Here is a 19770-nt window from a genome sequence, read left to right on the forward strand (position 1 = left end):
CCCCCCCCAACTGAATCCCAATCCAGCTCTTAACAAGGTCCCCCAGTTGGTGTTATGACCAAGTTGGAGTTGGCCTTGTGGAAGCCCGTGCTTCACAAAGCTGAACTCGCACAAGAGTGTCCCAGAGGGCCGAGGGAAAACACAGGTTCCCGGGGCCCAGGGTGAGATGGAGCTTGTAGACCTAGTCAAAGGGACAGTGATATGGATCCTGCTGGTCAGCTGCCCACTTGGATGCTCTCTAGCTTGTCCCTGAATCAGAACCTTCAGTCCCAGTCCACACACACATTATGGTCACTGGTCGGTAGAAGGTGCTGCGCGCATGGGCAGAGCTTCAGTGGGACCAGTCCAGTCAGCGGTCCTGCTTCCAGAGTGACCCTGAGTGCAGCCCACACTGGGCACAGAGGGACAGCAGCTGGGCAGGTCATCCCTGGAACATGGTGCTGGGCTCAGTCCACTCTCCTGGCCACCGTCCTGCAGGTTGGTATGAGGTCCCCTCCCAGCAGACTCTACTTGGAGCTTGGGGGTTCCATCCAGTCCAGTCTTGAAACTCTTAGACCTCGGAGCCTCCTTTTCCGTGAGCTCAGCTCCTGCCTCCCTTTTCCAGGCTCCTGTCAGTGTCTAGTCCCTTACCTTTGAAGAGCTCTGCCCAGAAAAGGCCCAAAGACAGCCCTGTCCCTGGGGGTCACGTCACATCCCTTCTGGAGAACGCTAACTATAGTAACTGTTTCTAATGGAAACTCACTGGTTGATGCCCCTTTGTCTATACCCACCTTCTAAACAGGTCTAGCTTGAAGACCACAGTCTGCCTTTCTAGAATTGCTTTAGCCATAAGAAAAAAAAATTGTTAACTGTCCCACCAGGATGTCACTATTTAATTAAACCTTCTTTAGAGTCTTCTAAAGTTCTTTTAGTTCTTATTAGGGCCTTTGCTGTTCTTCAGTCCTGAAATTTCCAACCTATAAAATCAGAGACTCCAAGACATGATTTCTTAATGAATATTGTTTCTGGGGGTTAAAATTTTGCCACTGGTGATGATAACCAGCAAAAGGCATACAGCTAGATCTTTTTAAAAGCCATGTGTGTCATTTTATACAAAAGAGAAATGTATGCCGTGAAATAAACATTGTCCCTTGAGCCTTGAAGTCACCTTTCCCTGACTTACTCCCACCGTGCTTAGTATTTAAATAAGCAATTATAGACAGGAAGTTTAAAGGTTGAAGAGATTGGTGATCATCTGCTTTATAAAACTTGGGAAAATCTCTTTTTGCCAAGTGGGTCTATTCAACCTGATTTGCATTGGCACACTTTACAGAAGGAAAGAACAAGACATGTTTAGGATCTAGAAAATTCTCCCTGGTGAACAGAGTTTCAAGGAGACTTCCTGGAACTACTGTCAAAGGGCTATGCAGGAAAGTTAATTTGGCCTTTGTAATCCTGTGCTGTGAAGCTTAGGGAACCTTCTACATCAGGAAGGCAAACTCTGAGCAAAAAACATTAACAGCGTCAGTCCTCAGTCTTTGTGGTCATCCCTGAAAATCATTTACTCATTCATCTCCTTTTGGAAGCTTGGGAGGGGGGACGTATCCAGCTGTATATCCCTTATCGCAAGGATGTTGTATAACAAACAGAAAAACACAGTTCAAACTAGCGTCAAAGCTAAAGGATTCTTATTGGCTGATGTGGCTGAAAATCCAGAGGCAGAAACAAGGTCAGGCATAGTTTGACCAAGTAGTTAAAAGCAGGTGAGCAGGACCTAGTTTCTTTTTCTGTTGCAAGACTGTTGCCGGAAGTCCTAAAGCTATATGAGTCCTTGTCCACATTCTGCATGAAATCAAGGTTCTCCTTCCAGAGTCCCCAGCCCCAGTCCTGGGGTGGGTGGGACCAGATGAGCTGGTTGGCTAAGCTAATGACCATAAAACAGAGACTGAGCTGTTCCATGGGATGTGGGGCCTGGATTCGGACCTGGGGGCCCGAATCATGCTGGGTGCCATGGGAATAGGAGGCTATGGCTTCTACCACCCTTGGGAGCAGTGGAAGTGGACTGAACCGCAGGCAGGCGTTTTTGCTGCTGGAATCCTGGTCATCACGCACAACCCTAAATCAGGCAGCTGGAAAGTATCATCCGTGTGGTCAGGAAGAAATGTCCCCGTGCACCAAGGCTTTTGTATCCCCAGGCAAAGGAGGACTCCCCCAAATTTGCTGCCTTTTCTTGACCTTCGGGTGGAAATGATCTAGCGGTGAGTGTGTCAGAGGAAGAGCTGGTCACCCGTGTCAGTCTGAGAGCTTTCTTAATGAAAGAGCTGGTGGCTGTCATGAACCCTTTGCAAGCAAATCCTGATAAAAACAACAACAATTTGAAAGCCTGCAGAAGATGGGTTGCACTTCCAAAACAATACGCGGATGGAGTAGTCATGTAATTCATGCCTTGTTTTTCTGATTTCTTTTCCAGAACCGAATGGAGGAAAGCAAAGCACTCTTTAGAACAATTATCACCTATCCCTGGTTCCAGAACTCCTCGGTTATCCTATTCTTAAACAAGAAAGATCTTCTAGAGGAGAAAATTATGTATTCCCACCTAGTTGACTACTTCCCGGAGTATGATGGTAAGTGGGCACTCTTCAGCCAGCCCAGTAGCTGGGGGTACGTTTGGCTGCCCAGCCAGTCCAAGAGCTGCCAGCGCGCAGCCCATTGTTGCTGCCTTTGTCTGCAGAGCCCGCCTGTGTGATTGATGAAGTAGGAAAGGACTGTTCGCCCCGCTCTTTGAGGACCTCAGATGTTTCAGTCCCCTGACAATTCTGAAAGTGATACAAAGAAAAAAAAAAAACCCTACATGTTTGGAAATAAGTGGATCATGGGAGGGAACTGTCCCTTTTGAACAATGGTGTTTCAGCCATTATGGTCCCGTTTTGTTCACGGGCTACTCTTGCCTCTGTCTGGAAAGAGAACAGTTTTATGTCAAGAGCCTGTGCTCTGAAATCACTCCAGGCAGGTTCATACCCCAGTTTCGATACTTCCCATCTACAGAACCATTATCAAGTCACTTCATTTCTTAGGATTTGGGGCTCAAACTCCTGCAATTGTAGGCTATACTAGACCGATTTATGACATTTTAGTATGATGGGGGACACATGGGGAGTGGTAGGTTTGTTTTTGTTTTGTTGAAGGTTTCCTTCACTGTGCAGAAGCTTTTTATGTTACTATAGTTTTAATAGGGTTATTTTTGCTTTGGTTTCTAGTGCCACAGGGGACATAGCTAGAAATATGTTGGTAAAGCCAATAGCAAAGAGATCACTGCCTCTGTTTTTTTCTAGGATTTTATGGTTTCAGCTCTCAAATTTAGGTCTTTAATCCACTCTGAGTTTATTTTTGTATTTGAGTTTATTTTGCATATGGTGCAAGAAAGCGGTCCAGTTTCATTCTTTTTCATGTAGCCATCCAGTTTTCCCAGCACTGTGAAGAGACTGTCTTCTCCTCATTGTGTATTCTTGCCTCCTCTGTCACAAATTAATGGACCATGGGAGTGTGAGTTTATTTCTCAGTTCTGTTCCATTGATCTATGTGTCTGTTTTTATACTGGTACCTTAGTGTTGTGATTCTACAGTTTTTGCTGTAGAGCTGGCATTGTGTGACCTCCAGCTTTGTTCTTCTTTCTCACAATTGTTTTGGCTCTTTGGGGTCTTTTGTGGTTCCATACAAACTGTAGGATTGGTTGTACTCTGTGAAAAATGCTCTTGGTACTTTAATAGGGATTTTATGGAATCTGTCCATTGCTTTGGATAGAACAGACATTTTAAGGATACGGATCCTTCCAATCCAAGAGTGTGGAAAATAATTTGTGTCATCTTCAGTTTGCTCATCAGTGTTTTGTAGTTTTCAAGTACAGATCTTTTACCTTCTTCATTAAGTGTATTCCTGGGTATTTTATTATTTTTGGTGCAATTGCAATGGGACTGTTTTATTCATTTCTCATTCTTCTACTTTATTATTGTATAGAAATGAAGCCAATGTGTGTGTACTACTTCTGTATCCTGCAGCTTTACTTATTAATTCTAGTAATGTTTTGGTGGAGTCTGTACGGTTTTTCTGTGTATAGAAATGCACTGGACAGGGGCGCTTGGGTGGCTCGGTCGTTACGTATCTGCCTTCAGCTCAGGTCATGATCCCAGGAGCCTGGGATGGAGCCCCACATCTGGTTCCCTGCTCAGCAGGAAGCCTGCTTCTGTTCCTCTCTCTTAGTTCTCTGTCAAATAAATAAATAAAATCTTAAAAAAGAAAAAAAAGAAAAAAGAAATGCACTGGACAAGTAATAATAGTTGAACCTCTTCCTTACTAATTTACATGTCTTTTATTCCCTTTTCTTGTAGCCATCCAGTGCTGTTACTTGCACTTGCAGTACTATATTGAATAAAAGTAGTGAGAGTAGACCTCCTGATCTTGGCGAAAGAGTTTTTTCCCATTGAGTATGAGGTTAGCTGTGGGTTTTTCCTGTGTGGCCTTTATTATGTTGAGATACATACCCTCTAAGCCTACTTTGTTGAGGGTTTTCATCGTGAACAGATGTTGAATTTTGTCAAATGGTTTTGCTGCATCTTTTGAGATGGTCATATGGTTCTTATCTTTCATTTTATCAATAGGATGTATCACATTGATTGATTTGTGAATATTGAACCACTTTGGATCCCTGGAATGGATCTGAATGGATCTCATGTTACCATGGGGAATGATCCTTGTACTGTATTGTTGAATGTGATTTGCTAATATTTTGTTAGTTTTTGCATCTAAGTTCATCAGAGATGTTGGCCTGTAGGGGGTTTGTTGTAGTGACTTTGGTTTGGGTAGGAAGATAATGCTGGCGTTGTAAGCTTTCCTTCTCCTATTTTTTTTTTTTTTTAAAGATTTTGTTTACTTGAGAGAGTGACAGAGAGAGCATGAGAGGGGACAGGGTCAGAGGGAGAAGCAGACTCCCCACTGAGCAGAAAGCCCGATGGGAGACTCGATCCCAGGACTCCAGGATCATGACCTGAGCTGAAGGCAGTCGCCCAACCAACTGAACCACCCAGGTGCCCCTCTTCTGGTTTTATAATAGATTAATACAGAGGATTTGGAATAGGTATTTTTTTAATGTTTGGTAGAATTCACCTGTGTAGCCATTTGGTACTAGACTTTTGGTTTGTTGGGAGCTGATTACCAATTCCATTCTGTTACTAGTAATTGATCTGTTCAGATTTTCTGTTTCTTCCGGATTCAGTTTTAGAAGATATATCCATTTCTTATAGGCTATCCAGTTTGTCAGCATATAATTTTTTGTAGTAGTCTCTTATAATCCCTTGTATTTCTGTAGTTGGTTGTTACTTCTCTTTCTTAAGGAGTTTGACTAAAGGTTTATAATTTTGTTTATCTTTTCAAAATACCTGCTCTTGGTTTCATTGATCTATTCTATTTTTTAGTCTGTTTTGTTTACTTCCGATCTGATCTTTATTTTATTATGGCCTTCCTTCTACTACATTTGGGTTTTGTTCTTTTTCTAGTTCCTGTAGTTGTAATGTTAGATTGTTTGAGATTTTCAGTTCTTGCAGTAGGTCTGTATCATTGTTAATCTCCCTGCTTTTGCTGGGAAACGGCTTTTGCTGCTGCATATCAAAGATTCTGGCCCTTTGTGTTTTCATTTGTCTTCATATATTTTTTTCATTTCTTCTCAGAATTTTTTATTGACCCATTGATTGTTTAGTACCATATTGTTTGGCCTCTACATGTTTGTTTTTTCCATTTTCTTTTTGATTACTGATTTCTAGTTTTATATCATCATGGTCAGATGCATGATATAATTCCAGTCTTAAATTTATTGCAACTTGTTTTGTGATCTCTCCTGGAGAATGTCTCATGTGCATTTGAAAACAATATGTATTTTGTTGTTTTTGGATAGATTTCTGAATGTATCTAAACATACATATATTTCTGTATACATCTGGTCTAAGGTACCATTCAAAAACATGGTTTCCTTCTTGATTTTCTGCCTGGATCATGTATCCATTAATGTAAGTAGGTTTCAAAGTCCCTTAGTATTATTGTATTACTGTCAGTTTCTCTCCTTGTATCATTAATATTTACTTTCTATATTTAGCTGCTCCAGTATTAGGTATAAATATGTACAATTGTTTTACCTTCTTGACGGATTAACCCCTTCATTATGTAATGCTCTCGTCTCTTGTTACAGTCTGTTTTAAAGTCTGTTTTGTCTGATACAAGTATTGGTAGCCCAGCGTTTTTTTCACTCTCATTTGTAGGGAATATTTGTATCTATCCTTAGACATGCAGTCTGTATGTGTCTTTAGTTCTGAAGGGAGTCTCTTATAGGCAGCATTTAGAGGGCCCTGGTTTTTTTTTAATCTGTTCTGCCTCCTATGTCTTTTGGTGGATCATTTAGGTCATTTACATTTAAAATAATTGTTGATAGCTCTGTAGTTACGGCCATTTTGTTACATTTCATCATTCTCGGTTCCTTTCTTCTGCTTTTGCTCTGTGATTCATGACTTTCTGTAATGTTATGCTTGGCTTTCTTCTTTTTAGTGTATCCATATGAAAGGTTTTATGCTTGCAGTTACCATGAGGTTCGTATATAACATCCTGAGTATATAGCAGTCTGTCTAGCCGACAGTTGCTGATGTTTGAATATGTTCCAGAAGAACTTTTTTACTCCCACTTATGTATTATGTGTTATCCCATTTTACATCTTTAAATTTCTAATCATCTTCCAACTATAGCCTTTCCCACTTCAAGAAGTCACTCTTAACATTTCTTGTAAGAATTCCTTTATCTAGGAAACTCAGTATCCCTCCTTCAATTCTGAAGGATCACCTCACCAAGTAGTCTTGTTGATGGCAGGGGTTTTTGTTTCCCTTTTAGCACCGTGGAGCTGGCACCCCCCTTTCTTCCGACCTGCCATATTTTTGCTGAGAAGTCAGCTGAGAGACTTAAGGCGTTACCTTTCCATGACTTTTTGCTTCCCTTACTGCTTTTTAAAATTCTCTTTACCTGTTGTGTCTGTGGGCCTCATCCTGTTTGGGACTGTCTGTGCTTTCTGCACCTAAACGGTCTGGTTTTTTCCTTATGTGGAGGAACTTTTCAGCTGTTACTTCTTTGACTAACTTTTCTGCCTTTCTCTGTTCTCTTTCTGGTGCCCTGTAATGCAGATGTTTGCGTAAGGTTATCCAAGAGATCCTTTAACTCATCCTCCTTTAAAAACAATTTTTGGGGTGGGGGGGGGTGCGCCTGGGTGGCTCAGTGGGTTAAAGCCTCTGCTTTCAGCTTAGGTCATGATCCCAGGGTCCTGGGATCGAGCCCCACATCAGGCTCCCTGCCCAGCGGGGAGCCTGCTTCCTCCTTTCTCTCTGTCTGCCTCTCTGCCTACTTGGGATCTCTGTCAGATAAATAAATAAAATCTTTAAAAAAAAAATTTTTTTTTTAACCATTCAGTTTGTGTATTTTCCATCGACCGTGTATTCCTTCTTGTTATTTTGCATTTCTGCACACATTTATTTACTATTGATTCCCTCGAGTGTATTCTTCATTTCAGTTATTATATTCTTCAGTTCTGATATTTTAAAAATACATTTTCTATCTCATTATTGAAGTTCTGAGTTCCTCCACTCTTCTCTCCAAGCCAGTGAGCATCTGCATGACCATTAAAATCTATCGGGGGTATTGCTTATCTGTTTTCATTTTTTTCTGAGGTTTGTCTTGTTCCGTTGTTTGGAGCATTCTCCTCTGTCTGCTCATTTTGCTTGACTTTCTGCATTTGTTTCTAAGAAGTAGGCAGAACGGCTCCTTCTCCTAAACTTGACGGAATAGTCTCCTGCATGGTTGTTCCCCGTGTAGACTGTGTATGTCTGGTCACTTTGGCCAGAGCTGTGGCCGGCATGGACTGGGGAATCCCAGAGCACTCCATACTGGGGTTGCCCTGCTCGGATGGCTGGAGCGGAAATGGGCATGGGCTGGGGCAGTCCTGAGTCCTGGGGCTCTGACAGGTAGCACCTTGGCAGAATACTGAGTTCTGAATTGAGTTCAAGCTCGGGGATCCCAGGGCTCTCCATGCTGAGGGAGTGTTGGCAGGACAGTTAAATCTGGAGTAGACACAAGCCAATATACCCCAGGCAGGATAACTGAAGATGAAGTACATGCAAGCCAGGGGTCCTAAGGCTCTAACCACAAGGGGTGGTCCCAGGGCTCTCGATTCAGAGGATGCTCTGCGAGGATGGTTGAAGTTCAAGTAAGTACAAGCCAGGGTGTCCCAGGGTAGTCCGCCCAGGGTAGCTGGGCCCGAGTCGGGGTACACATCTCAGGGCATCCCACGGGTGCCTGGCATGGCTGCTATCAAGCCAACATGGTAGGAGCCTGGAACATTACGGTGTGCTTTGCACCCATGTTCTCTTGGTGGGATCGCTAAAGCTGTAGTGAGGACTGACCAGCAGGTCACAGTGTGCATGGTGCTGGGGCCACCTTGGTGGGAGGGCAGAGGAGGTGATATGGGCTAGGGGCCCAGGGCTCCCTGAGGCAGCAGGCCAGCTAGGGCACCCACAGCCTACTCCCATCAAGGCGGAGGGGTACATCAACCGTAGCATCTACCAGCCCCTCTGACCAGGAGAGAATTCCAGCAGCTCCCTCCTCCAACTTTTGGCAGGTTTGAAGACTGGTCCCTTACATTCTAGTTGCCCTTGCAACCCTCAGCATTTTTTCTGTGCCCATGGACAGATGGATCTGCTCACAGTCCCTCAGTACTGTCCCTCTCTGCCACAGCTGGTAGCATTGGGGTGGGGCTCCCCCCATCCCTGTGTGTTCCTCTCTCTTGCCATTCTTTATGTGTTCTCTCCCTGTGTTGTCGTGCTGAACCTGTACAGTCAGCCCTCCATTCTTCAAGAGGATTTGCTCTAACAGTAGGTGTGCATAGGGGGTCTCCTGGAGGAGGGGAGTTTAGGGCCTTCCAGTGTCGCCATATTGCCCCAGAACCAACCTTACTCTCCGGTCCTTTCCAGAGAAAGTGTGCCAAACCCAGATGCAGATGAACGGTAGTTGAGAGGACAGCTGTGAGTGTCACCAAGCTCCAGCTCTGCCACTTATGGGCATTGTTGGCATAGACGAGTCTGTTCAACTTTTCAGTTTCTTCTTAAGTAGAAAAGAATTCAGTAGAATCCTATGTAAGTCCCTAGCATGGGATCTGGCACATAGAAGAGCACAAACCCGAAGTACTCCTTCTAAAGATGTACGTTTGCAACATTATCCACATAGGATCTGCAGTGGGTACCAGTTCGAGGTTCCTGTACTTCTAAAACCTCCCTCAGAAAGGTGATTACTTCAAGAAGCAAATATTCCGTTCAGCTTCATAGCTTTCTGTGAAGATACAAACACCTCAAGGAAGGAGTTTTTCTCATCTTTTCATCCCACACGCATCTGGTACAGTGCCGGCTCCCAGGACGGGAGGGGTTACATCTTTCATGAACTCAGTTTCCCTTCTCAAACATGTCTAGGTTCTAAAGTTTGCTGGATGGAAACAGAAACACTTGGGGATGCTGTAGGGTATTAGAAACAGTACTCTCCATCGTTTGTTAGCAACGTGCTCCTGTCCCCTATCCAAGGACATTTTCCTTTGTGCTTTGTTCTTCCTTCAAAAACAACTACTTCCCTAGCCTAAACAGTCTTTTCCATATTTATGCTTTTTTATTGACCACTGGTCCACCGCTAAGTTATCAATGCAGAGACTGTGTCCCTCACTCTTCCTGAGGAAACTTTAGAAGGAACTTTGTGGGTGGCCAGTTTGGTTTCCAGCAACAACGCGCCAGTCTTTAAACACAAGATCAACCTGTAGAAGATGGGCACAAAACATCTGGCTTACCTGTAACCTTACGTGTTTGCCTTATGCCTCTAGACTGTTCATTTATCTCAGAGTCCCGTGAGAACCAACAAATAGGAAATGACACGCCGCATCGTACATGGCCCCCCACTCTAGGCCAGCAGGTTTTCATGATGGGCTTGCATACAAGACAACAGGGGCTAAATACAGCACCACCTGCCCCACAGAGCAAAGCCACGGAGACTCAAGCTACTCAGTACAGCACCCACAGCACACCACCCCTGGGCTTGACTTCTCTATAGCACAAGACTTCTTCTCTGTGATAGATGTTTAGGGTTTTGTTTTTTGTTTTTTGTTTTTTCCTTTTTGCCACATCCTTCCAATCTCTTTCCCTCTCTCCTTCATCCAGTAAATTTCCCAGATTCCCCATTACTGTGAGCATTTTCCTTTCGCCAGATGTGCATGCATGGCAAAGGTCTGAAACTGTGAACATATGGGGTTTTTGGTTTCTTTCTTTCTTTTTTTTTTTTTTTTTTTTTTTACTACATAACACACAGAGGCAACTTAGCCATGGAGAAAGAAAAAAAAGACACTTATTCACAAAGCAAACACAGCTGTCATTTCATACAAAGCCCTTGTAAGATGAGCTACAACTAAAAAAATTCTAGGCCGACTCTGCAGCAATGTTTTTATAACAAACATGTTTATAGTATTATGAATTTCACACTTCCACATTTCTGCACTTAGAAGGTCTTAATCATAATGAATGCCATTTCTGTATTTTTCTTCCGGAAGAGAAATTACCGTTTCCACATGGACGTGAATTGCAGAATTGTTCCTAGAGGCTGTGGAATTGTGTGCCTGCTAAGATGGCTAGAATGATTTCTTTGTAGTTTATGTTTATTCAAATCACATAATTTATGCTTAAAAACTAAACACACTGCAAGTGTTCTTCGCTGAACTTGGTTGGGTCTAACTCTGATATTCTTTAGGGTTTAAGTAAAAAGGGACCTTTTCCCCTCAAATTGAGTAAATACTAAAATCAAGTTCCTTTATGAAAATAAGAAGCTGCTCCAACCCCAACAACCTGTTAGTCCTGGTTTTAAATATTATTACTGCTGTGAAATTAGTGAATTAATAGCACATCGAGAAAGAGGAGACACTATCATGGTCTTTGTATGGTATTTTCATTGTGATGCTGCCTTCTTAATTGCCAACAAGGATTTCAATTCTGGTCACTGCAGTCGAAAATTGAAACATCACCTTTGTTAACTGTGTCTTTATGGCTCTCTCCTCCTTCCTATTGGCAGAGTTAGATAGAAGCTTATGGGGATAATCCCCAACTTACAGTAAGGATGGCTTGATGTCTTCAAGTTGGCTGTCAAAAAATCATGATTCCTTTTGTTAGAAGTGATAGTCAAGCCCTCAGTTGAGTTTTCAAATATTTCTTTATCCTACACAATAGATAACAAGAATATTGATAGAAAAAAAATATATTGATAGAAGCCGTAGATCCCGTGAGTGTCTTGTCAGACAGAAGGAAGCAGAGGAGGAGAAGGTTATATAACATGACCGCCATCTTTCTTTGGCGGAACTCACCAGAAAAAAATGCCAATGTGCTTCTAAGAGAGCCTCGAAGACTAAAACATAGATGCTCAGTACTTGATACAGTGTTTCGATATCACTAATTAACATTCATTTCAGGATGACATCAGTACATTCATCAGAACCTGTTAAATAGGTTTTTAAAACAACTCTAATGACCTATAACTCACATAACCATGTAATTCACCCATTTAAAGCACACAGTTCAGTGCCTTTTGGTAAATTTTAAAATTATAGTAAAATATGTAACAAAGTTTGTCATTGTAACTGTTTTAAAAACTATGCAGTTCAGTGACATTAATGCAACCATCCCTCTTCCCAGGACTTTTGATCACCCCAAACAGAAATTCTCTAACCATTAAGCAGTAGCTCCTCATTTCTCCCGCCCCCACCTCTCAGTAACCTCTAATGTGGTTTGTCTCTTTTGATTGGCCTATCCTAGGAGCCTCGTCTCAGTGCAGTCCTACATTTGTTCTCTTGTCTGGCCCGTTTTACTTAGCATCATGTTTTCAAGGTTCATGCATGTTGTGCCAACTTTTCTGTGGCTCACTACTATTCTGTTGTGTATCTCCAACCTCTTGTTTATCCGTTCCTCTGTTCTTTGTTGATGACCGCTTGGGTCGTTTCCACCTGTTAGCTGTTGCGAATACTACAGCAGTGAAACTCATTGTCCAGGTCACTTTTGGAGTCCCTGCTTTCACTTCCTTTGGATATATACCTAGGAATACAGTGGCTGGGTCATACAGTAATACTGTGTTGAGATTTGGGGGGAACTATTCACCTGTTTTCCGCAGCGGCTACACCATTGTACATTCTCACCCACAATGCATGAGGGTTTCAATTTTTCTGCATCCTTGCCCACACTGATTTTCTACCTTTTTCTGAGCTAGCCCCTCTGGTAGATAGGAAGTGGTATCTCATTGTGGTTTGGATTTGCATTTCCCAGTGACATGGGATGCTGAGCCTCTCTGGATGTGCTTATGGGCCTATTGTAGAACTTTGGAGACATGTGTCTTCAAGCCCTTTGCCTATTTTTTTAATCAGATCCCCTTGCTGTTGCTGAGTTGGAGGAGTTCTAGTTTCTGAATACTAACCTCGTAGGAGGTACGGGATTAGCCAGTATTCTACACATTCTGTAAGTTGTCTCTTCACTGTCGATAGTGATACACAATTTTGATGCACAAAAGTTTTGTTTTGTGAGGTCCAGTTTAGCTGCCTGTGGTTTTGGTGTAAGACTTAATTGCAAAATTATTAACTAAGTTTTTAAACATATCCTCAATAGATCACAGTCAGTCGGTCAATAGATCACAGTCCTATTTCAAGGCATCTAGGACAGTGTTTGGCCTGGAAGAGAGCCTGAATAAAGCTAAGAAAATCTAAAGCCAGTCTTTCTCATCACCACACGTGATACATTGAAGGCCACGTCAGTGTGGTGTGCTCGGCAACACCGGCGTCTAGAAGCTAGACAGAGGGATTGGCAGAGACCGGGCCAGAGAAGAACCATATGACACAGTACCATGCGGCTGTCCTCTTCACACCATCTTTAGTGACCCTGTAAACCCTTATTGAGCGAAGGCATTAACACATCAGCTGATGAACCTTCCCTCTCCCTTGGCCAACAGGACCGCAGAGAGATGCCCAGGCAGCTCGAGAATTCATCCTGAAGATGTTCGTGGACCTGAACCCAGACAGTGATAAAATTATCTACTCCCACTTCACGTGCGCCACAGACACCGAGAACATCCGCTTTGTCTTTGCTGCCGTCAAGGACACCATCCTCCAGTTGAACCTGAAGGAGTACAACCTGGTCTAATTGTGCCTCCTCGACACCGCCCTTCCCTTCCCTGGTGGGCTATTGAAGCTGTACAAGAGGGACTGTATTTCTGTGGAAAACAATTTGCATAATACTAATTTATTGCCGTCCCGGACTCTGTGTGAACGCGTCCACAGAGTTTGTAGTAAATATTATGATTTTATTTAAACTATTCAGAGGAAACACAGGATGCTGAAGTACAGTCCCAGCACATTTCCTCTCTCTCTTTTTTTTTTTTAGGCAAAACCTTGTGACTCGATGTATTTTAAATCCTCGTCATGCACTCGCCCAGATAAGGGTTGTTTCTTTCTTTTTTTTTCTTTTCTATTGAGCAAAACAAAGCTGATTGCCCTTCCGCTAACCCATCCCCACCGCCCCACCCCACCCCGATTTTTCCCTGGTTACAATGGCCTTTACCTTAGTCCCATTCTGGTCAAGTTTTTCTCCCAAATGATACAGTCAGGACAGCATCATTTGATTTAAGCCATTGACATCAGCTTAATTTCAATGTTCGTAGTTTTGCTGAAGGATTCTAAATATGAATACTGTGGTGTTCACTGTATGGCCCTGGATACACATACAGAGTTGTTTTATATAAATATATTGTCTTGCCTCACTTTGGGCTAGGATGACGGATGCCCATCTTACGGTTAAGTGTCATTTCTTTTGGATTTCTACCTTCAGCCATAGCTTGGTCGCTCAGAGAGAGATGCACAAGTCAGTAAGGCAAGAACAGAGACACACAGTTTTTGTTTTTTTAAATGCCATGTGCCATGGTCCTTCTACCCACCCTTTTTTTTTACCCCGCTCTTTAAATTGCAGATGCCAAAAAATATGTATATGCCAACAGACACTACATTACCCCAAAGGCTGCTACCCAGAATCTTTTTCTTAGGTTGTTCTTGGTTTCTCCCCCTCTTGGTTCAGGTTTTTCCTCCCTTTATTCCCCCTTGGTGTTTGGGCCAGAATTTATTATGGGTGTGTGTTGCCAAAGCTGGCTTTTTATAAAAGGAAAATGGTGAAAATGTAAAAGATAAAAGCCAGTAGCTTAAAATGGAAGAGAGTAAGACTGAGTCCTAATGTAATTGGCTGAGAACAACCCCGAAACACCAAACCATCGGTAACTGTAAATTTGTTTGGCATGGTCCATTCTTTTCTTTGCTGTGAGATCACATTGTTCAGTGTCCATTCCATGTTGTGTGTCCAGATCGGCAATGTAACCCAGTGTCTTTGTGATAGATCACGAAATCTGCTATCTCGTCACTTAAAGCCAGTGTTACTCTTTATGTTCTTAAAGGTCAAGTAGGTCTGCCAAGAACATTGGTTGAGTATTCTGACGCCTCTGATTTGCAAAACCTTTACTTCCTGCTGGTTTATCACCTTTGGGATCTTTCTAAACTGGTCACTGGTTAAGTTGAACCTAAGGAAGACTTGTGGACTCCAGAGTAGCTTGTCAGTGTTCTATAGAACATGTATTTATGTAACTGAACCTACTAGAAGAGATATTAGGAGTTCTCTATGTGCAATTTATCAACAAATGCAAAGAAAAAAAAACAAAAACACAGCACATGTATTGGTGAGCTGGAGTTGAAATAGGGTTTAAGGAAATAAATCGGGATTGTTTTAAACCTGCTAGGGAGTAGGAATTAGGCCACGACACTGGTCTTACTTTAAGTATCATACTGTTTGGCCCAAGTCTAAACTTCCCTATCAATCACTCTTTGGGAGACAACAAAGGGAAGAGAGAAAGCGCATGGCTTATGAGAGGAGTCCAAGGAGTTCCTAAGTGGTGGAATGTTCTTCTTTACTCCCCCAGCCACAAACAACGCAGGTTACCTTTTCACTTTGCTCAGAAAGCACCTGTAATTTAATTAAGAACCCGACTGCCTGTAGGTATAGTGCAATTCTGAATGCTCTCATCATTGTACATACATCTCTTGATATTGCAGCGTCCATACTGGCTTTGTAATCATTAATTTTTTGGCAGATTGAATGTGCTGTATTGATATGTATCTATGTAATTGTATGTCTTATAGCTAATTCACATTTTGAATAATGTTATTTTATTTACTTTTTTAAGAGAGGAGAATGTAAATTTGTCAGTTTATTTCTGACTAGGGATATTTTCTTTTTCCATTTAGAAAAGAAAAAAAAAATCTTACTATCGTACAGAGCGGTACTAGCATCGTGCTGTATAAAATCATTTGCACATTCCTGAGTAGAGGTATACTGGTAAGACCCAAAGGTAATTTCATAGCAAAATACATAAAATCAGTCGGAGCTTTTATACAAACATGGAAACCAACTTTGTAGAACTTTTGCCATTTGACCTAGGATTGGAATATGAGCTTTTATACAATTCATATTCTTATTTGGCAAATGCACAGTTTAGTATTACCTCTCTGATGGCCTTTATTAGAAAGGCAGTTTTAGAAGCTATTGTGATCCACTAAGGAAATGTTTTAACAGCTAGAGACCACTGCTTGCCCAAAAGGGCAATCTTAAATTTGGTGCAGCAAAAAAAAGAAAAAAAAACAAAAAACAAAAAAAAACACGAAAAAAAAAAAAGAAAAAAAAGAAAAAGAAAAAAAGGGGAAAAAACGAATAAAGAAAAAAAACAAAAAAAAGAAAAAAAAAGTCAACAATAACATTTGAAGGCCTACAGTGTGTATAGAGAAAACCTCATCACAAGATCATAAGTGTTACAGTTTTAGGGAATCAAGATATTCTATTTACTAGAGCTATAGTAGATGTAGTCGATTAAACATGATCTCAAAGCTCGAAGAAGATGAGCAAACAGGGAAAGATTGTTCTATTTGTCTTTATGAAATTGGGATAGAATTGCTATGCAGAACTGAGGTTTGTGGCTTCACTGTTTGCTGTAGGGTGCATGACAGGATCCCTTTCTGTTGAGAAAGGAAGAAATTGATCACCCTAGCTGCAGTGACGCATGGAAACCTAATTGTATCCACACTAGTCCATGGAAGCTAAAGGATTTTCTTTTCTGTTTCTTTGGGGTTTTACTGAAGGGGCCAGGGGCGGGAAGGGGTTCTTCTCAGTTTTGTATAAAAACAAAAAAGTTTACTCATGCTTTCTATTATATTGTGATTGCAAGCGTTAGAAGCGTGTGCCACTGGACTCCTCGCCTTCATGCTCCAGGTCATGGAGGCCCGTGGCGAGTGTTTGGTGACTTGGGCATGTCTTATTCAAAAAGAAAAACACAAACACAAAAACCTTTCTTCAGCATACCAAGGCAAGCAGCCATTTCATGACTCACTCAACACATTGCAGTGTACCAGTTTACAGATAATTTTCCCTCTTTCGCGTGACATGGCAGTTCTAAACCCACAGAGAATTCCTCACTTGTAAATTGGAGGTTTGTACTATGCCTTACAGAGCTTAAATTCAGAAGTTTGTGCCTCATATCTGAAACAAAGGGAAATAACACACCTATTCAAAAGTCAATAAATCCCCTCGACGTTTTTTTTTTTTTTTTGGTTTTGTTTTGTTTTGTTTTTAAAGACATTTTCATATAAAGAGCTCTGTTGAATGTCATAAATACTGGGAAAAAAAAATCTTAGGAACCTGCATATGTTGTTTACTAGCATATGACACCTACAAAAGGTATTCGAAGAACACCTGAAACTTGTATTTTTTGTGTGTGTGTGGATTAACTAGCAAGCCTACTATTAAAAAAAAAAAAAAAAAAAGGTAATTCAGCTAAAGGACAATTTACTTTTTGTACTTTAGACTATCTTGACTGTCAAGGTGTATGAACTGTAATTTTAAAATTTATACTGCCACATGATTGTAAATTTTAGTTGTCTTAAGTTAGGCATTGGTAAAAAGCTATTTATGCTGGATTTGGGTCAAATGACTTATTTGCAAAAAATAATAATAATAATGGGAAGAAAGGGCTGTATAATGAGATACTGCAAGACTCAGATAGTGGTTGGAAATAACCTTCAAAATTACCCTCAATTTCCCTTTGTTTTCAGTTTCTCAAAAAAAAAAAAAATGAATGAAATGAAATATAGAAGAATGTTAACCCGTATCAAAATAAAGTGTACCCAAGTATTGTAATGTATATTGCTGCTCTTCTTAAAATTAAATAAGGGTGTAAAACCACTTAATTGGTAATTGACAACATCTCAGTTGATACAAACAAGGTGTGCTTGGTATACATTACTATTTTCTTCCAAAGATCTCTCTTTGGTTAGAAACACACAAAAATTAAGACTTGTAGTATTGTATGTTTATCTATCTCCACATATTTCCAGCATATGTAGCGTTAATAGGTCTGTCCTGGTAACGATGTGTTTGGCATTTCATTTTGGTTCCATCGAATTAGGAAAAGAAAGGACTTAGTTGTATATGATTAGTTAAGAGATTTTTGGAGCCAGACACCTGCTGTTTAGTAGACACCTAGTACAGAGTCTAAACTTGTCATTTGTTTTTCCCTCACAAGAGTAACCACCCATTCATTGCTGTCTTCCCAACTTCCAGTGACCTTTTTTTAAAGATATATAAATACATCCCAAATATTTCATGGGATACTCTTCTTTTTATTATTTAAATTCAATTAGCCAACATATAGTACATCGTTAGTTTCAGATGTAGCATTCAGTAATTCATCAGTTGCGTAGAACACCCAGTGTTCATCACATCGGTAATACCCTTGCCTCTAGAATCATCTGTTCAAAGTATGCATATACACCTAGCACATAGTAGGTGCTCAAATATTAATTTCCTTCTTACCTCCCTATCGATCATGTATCTTCCATTTTCCCATATGATTCCAACCCAATAGTAAAGGACCTTTCCATGTTATGAAAACATCTATTGGGCTAAATTGGACCTTACTTGGATAAAGCAGTTCTGACTTTCATAGATGCTTTGGTAGATAGGAAAAAACAAATGAATACAAAAACAGGGAGGAAAATATTCTTTCTAGGATATTTTCAAGTCTAGGAAGAAAGATGGCAAATTGCCGTGTAACGTTCAGGTTATGTGGACCGAAACACGTGTTTTTGGTAGATTTATTTTCCTCAAAGAACTCTAAATACAACTTCTTGCTGGATTCCTCACCTGTCATCATGTTGGAAACCCTCACTAGACCTATGTATTTAGGGAGTTTTGTCAGAAAACATTTTTAACTTGCAGTATTTAAAAGAATCATATTTACTGTTCTTAAAATGTCATTCAAATGCATGTATTGTCTATTGTTTGGGGATGGGAACTAGTTTTGCAAAAAACACCTAATGTTGTATAATAATGCCCCAATGATCTTGCTGGTTAAAAATACAGTATTTTTGGCCATAATTTTGTACTACAGTATTCTTCATTCTTGAGTTTTGCTTCTCAAAGTTGCCTCAGCCTCTTCTAGAATTTTTTTTTTTTTTAATTCTAGGGACTATCAGAATAAATTTTTCCTTTCCTAAAATACTTTATACTGCACATGCATTGCTCAAGTAGATAGGTTTAGGAGTCTCTAAGCAAACATGAAAAAAAAATTTTTTCCCTTCTATATATAACCAGATTTTAATCTTCAGTGGAGGTATTTGTACTGGCGGCATTTTTTCCCCAATTTTTTAAAATGTGACCTAACCAACTGTAAATACAAATTTTAATAGCTGCTCACTAAAGAATGAGAGCTGCTTGCCTTCAACCTGTGATGATCTAAGAAGGAATGATTAACTGGCTGAAAGAGGCAAGGGCTTGGCTCAGAACTATTCCTACTTCAACAGCCATCATGAACCGTCATCTGCACAGGGAAAAGGAGCTATAGGTGTCCTTTGGGGCTGTGACTTTTAGAAACCAACACCAAAGCTTTTGAGATCAGCTAAAAACTAACTTTTCTCTCTCTAGCAGCATTGTGAAGTTAGGGTGATGATGGCCAATTGTTCTAGAAAATCAGCTCTTACATAGGTAGGGACTTGAGAACCATAACAAAAGCAAAATCTGTTCCTGCTACTTAACTAACCACGTCTTTCTAACTAGCTGCCTGGCCTTTGCTTATGGAATTTTGTGTTTTTTCAAAATACTGTTCCTTCCAAATACTTTACCAAGTGTTTTCAGTTAAAAGCCTTTGGGTAAGACTCTCCTATTCTTAACATGCTTTAGAGACCATTTCCGGTAGATGGTGTCCCCTCTCTAGATCTTCCTATTAAGGGTTAGTGTGACAGGGGACTAGCATTTAGTACAAGGCCTGGAGGGATCAGTCCCCACAACCTTCCTTCTGAGGAAATGGGGTGTCAGCCAGTCCCCAGCACCCTTCACTCTGTGCCTCTGGGACCTGTGTCCATCTGCATCATCGTCTTGAAGACCCATAGCCCACAGGAAAAATGAACTCACTATACATTATTTGAGCCAAATATTTTAACTTGACCCTTTGACTCATAGACCCAGCCTGATGAGTCAGATGTTTTCGGTCCTACCTTCTGGAAGCAATAAAAGCAGTTGGTCCAAAAACTTCTGTCTTGCTCTTAATCTTCCCCGCCTCTACCAT

The 19770-nt window shown here is 41.0% G+C and overlaps 1 protein-coding gene across 1 annotated transcript in view; it reads left to right on the forward strand.

Annotated features, from left to right (window-relative positions):
- The window catches only part of GNAQ (G protein subunit alpha q), a 307753-nt gene extending 289169 nt beyond the window's left edge, over window positions 1-18584 (forward strand). Inside the window, exons 6-7 of the mRNA XM_059411816.1 lie at window positions 2450-2603; window positions 13072-18584. Coding sequence (XP_059267799.1) covers window positions 2450-2603; window positions 13072-13262 — 345 coding nt within the window. The 3' untranslated portion in view covers window positions 13263-18584. The remainder of the gene's footprint in view (window positions 1-2449; window positions 2604-13071) is intronic.
- The last annotated feature ends 1186 nt before the right edge of the window (window positions 18585-19770 follow it).

Source organism: Mustela nigripes, chromosome 9 (assembly GCF_022355385.1).
Source record: "Mustela nigripes isolate SB6536 chromosome 9, MUSNIG.SB6536, whole genome shotgun sequence".
NCBI classification, from domain to species: Eukaryota; Metazoa; Chordata; class Mammalia; order Carnivora; family Mustelidae; genus Mustela; species Mustela nigripes.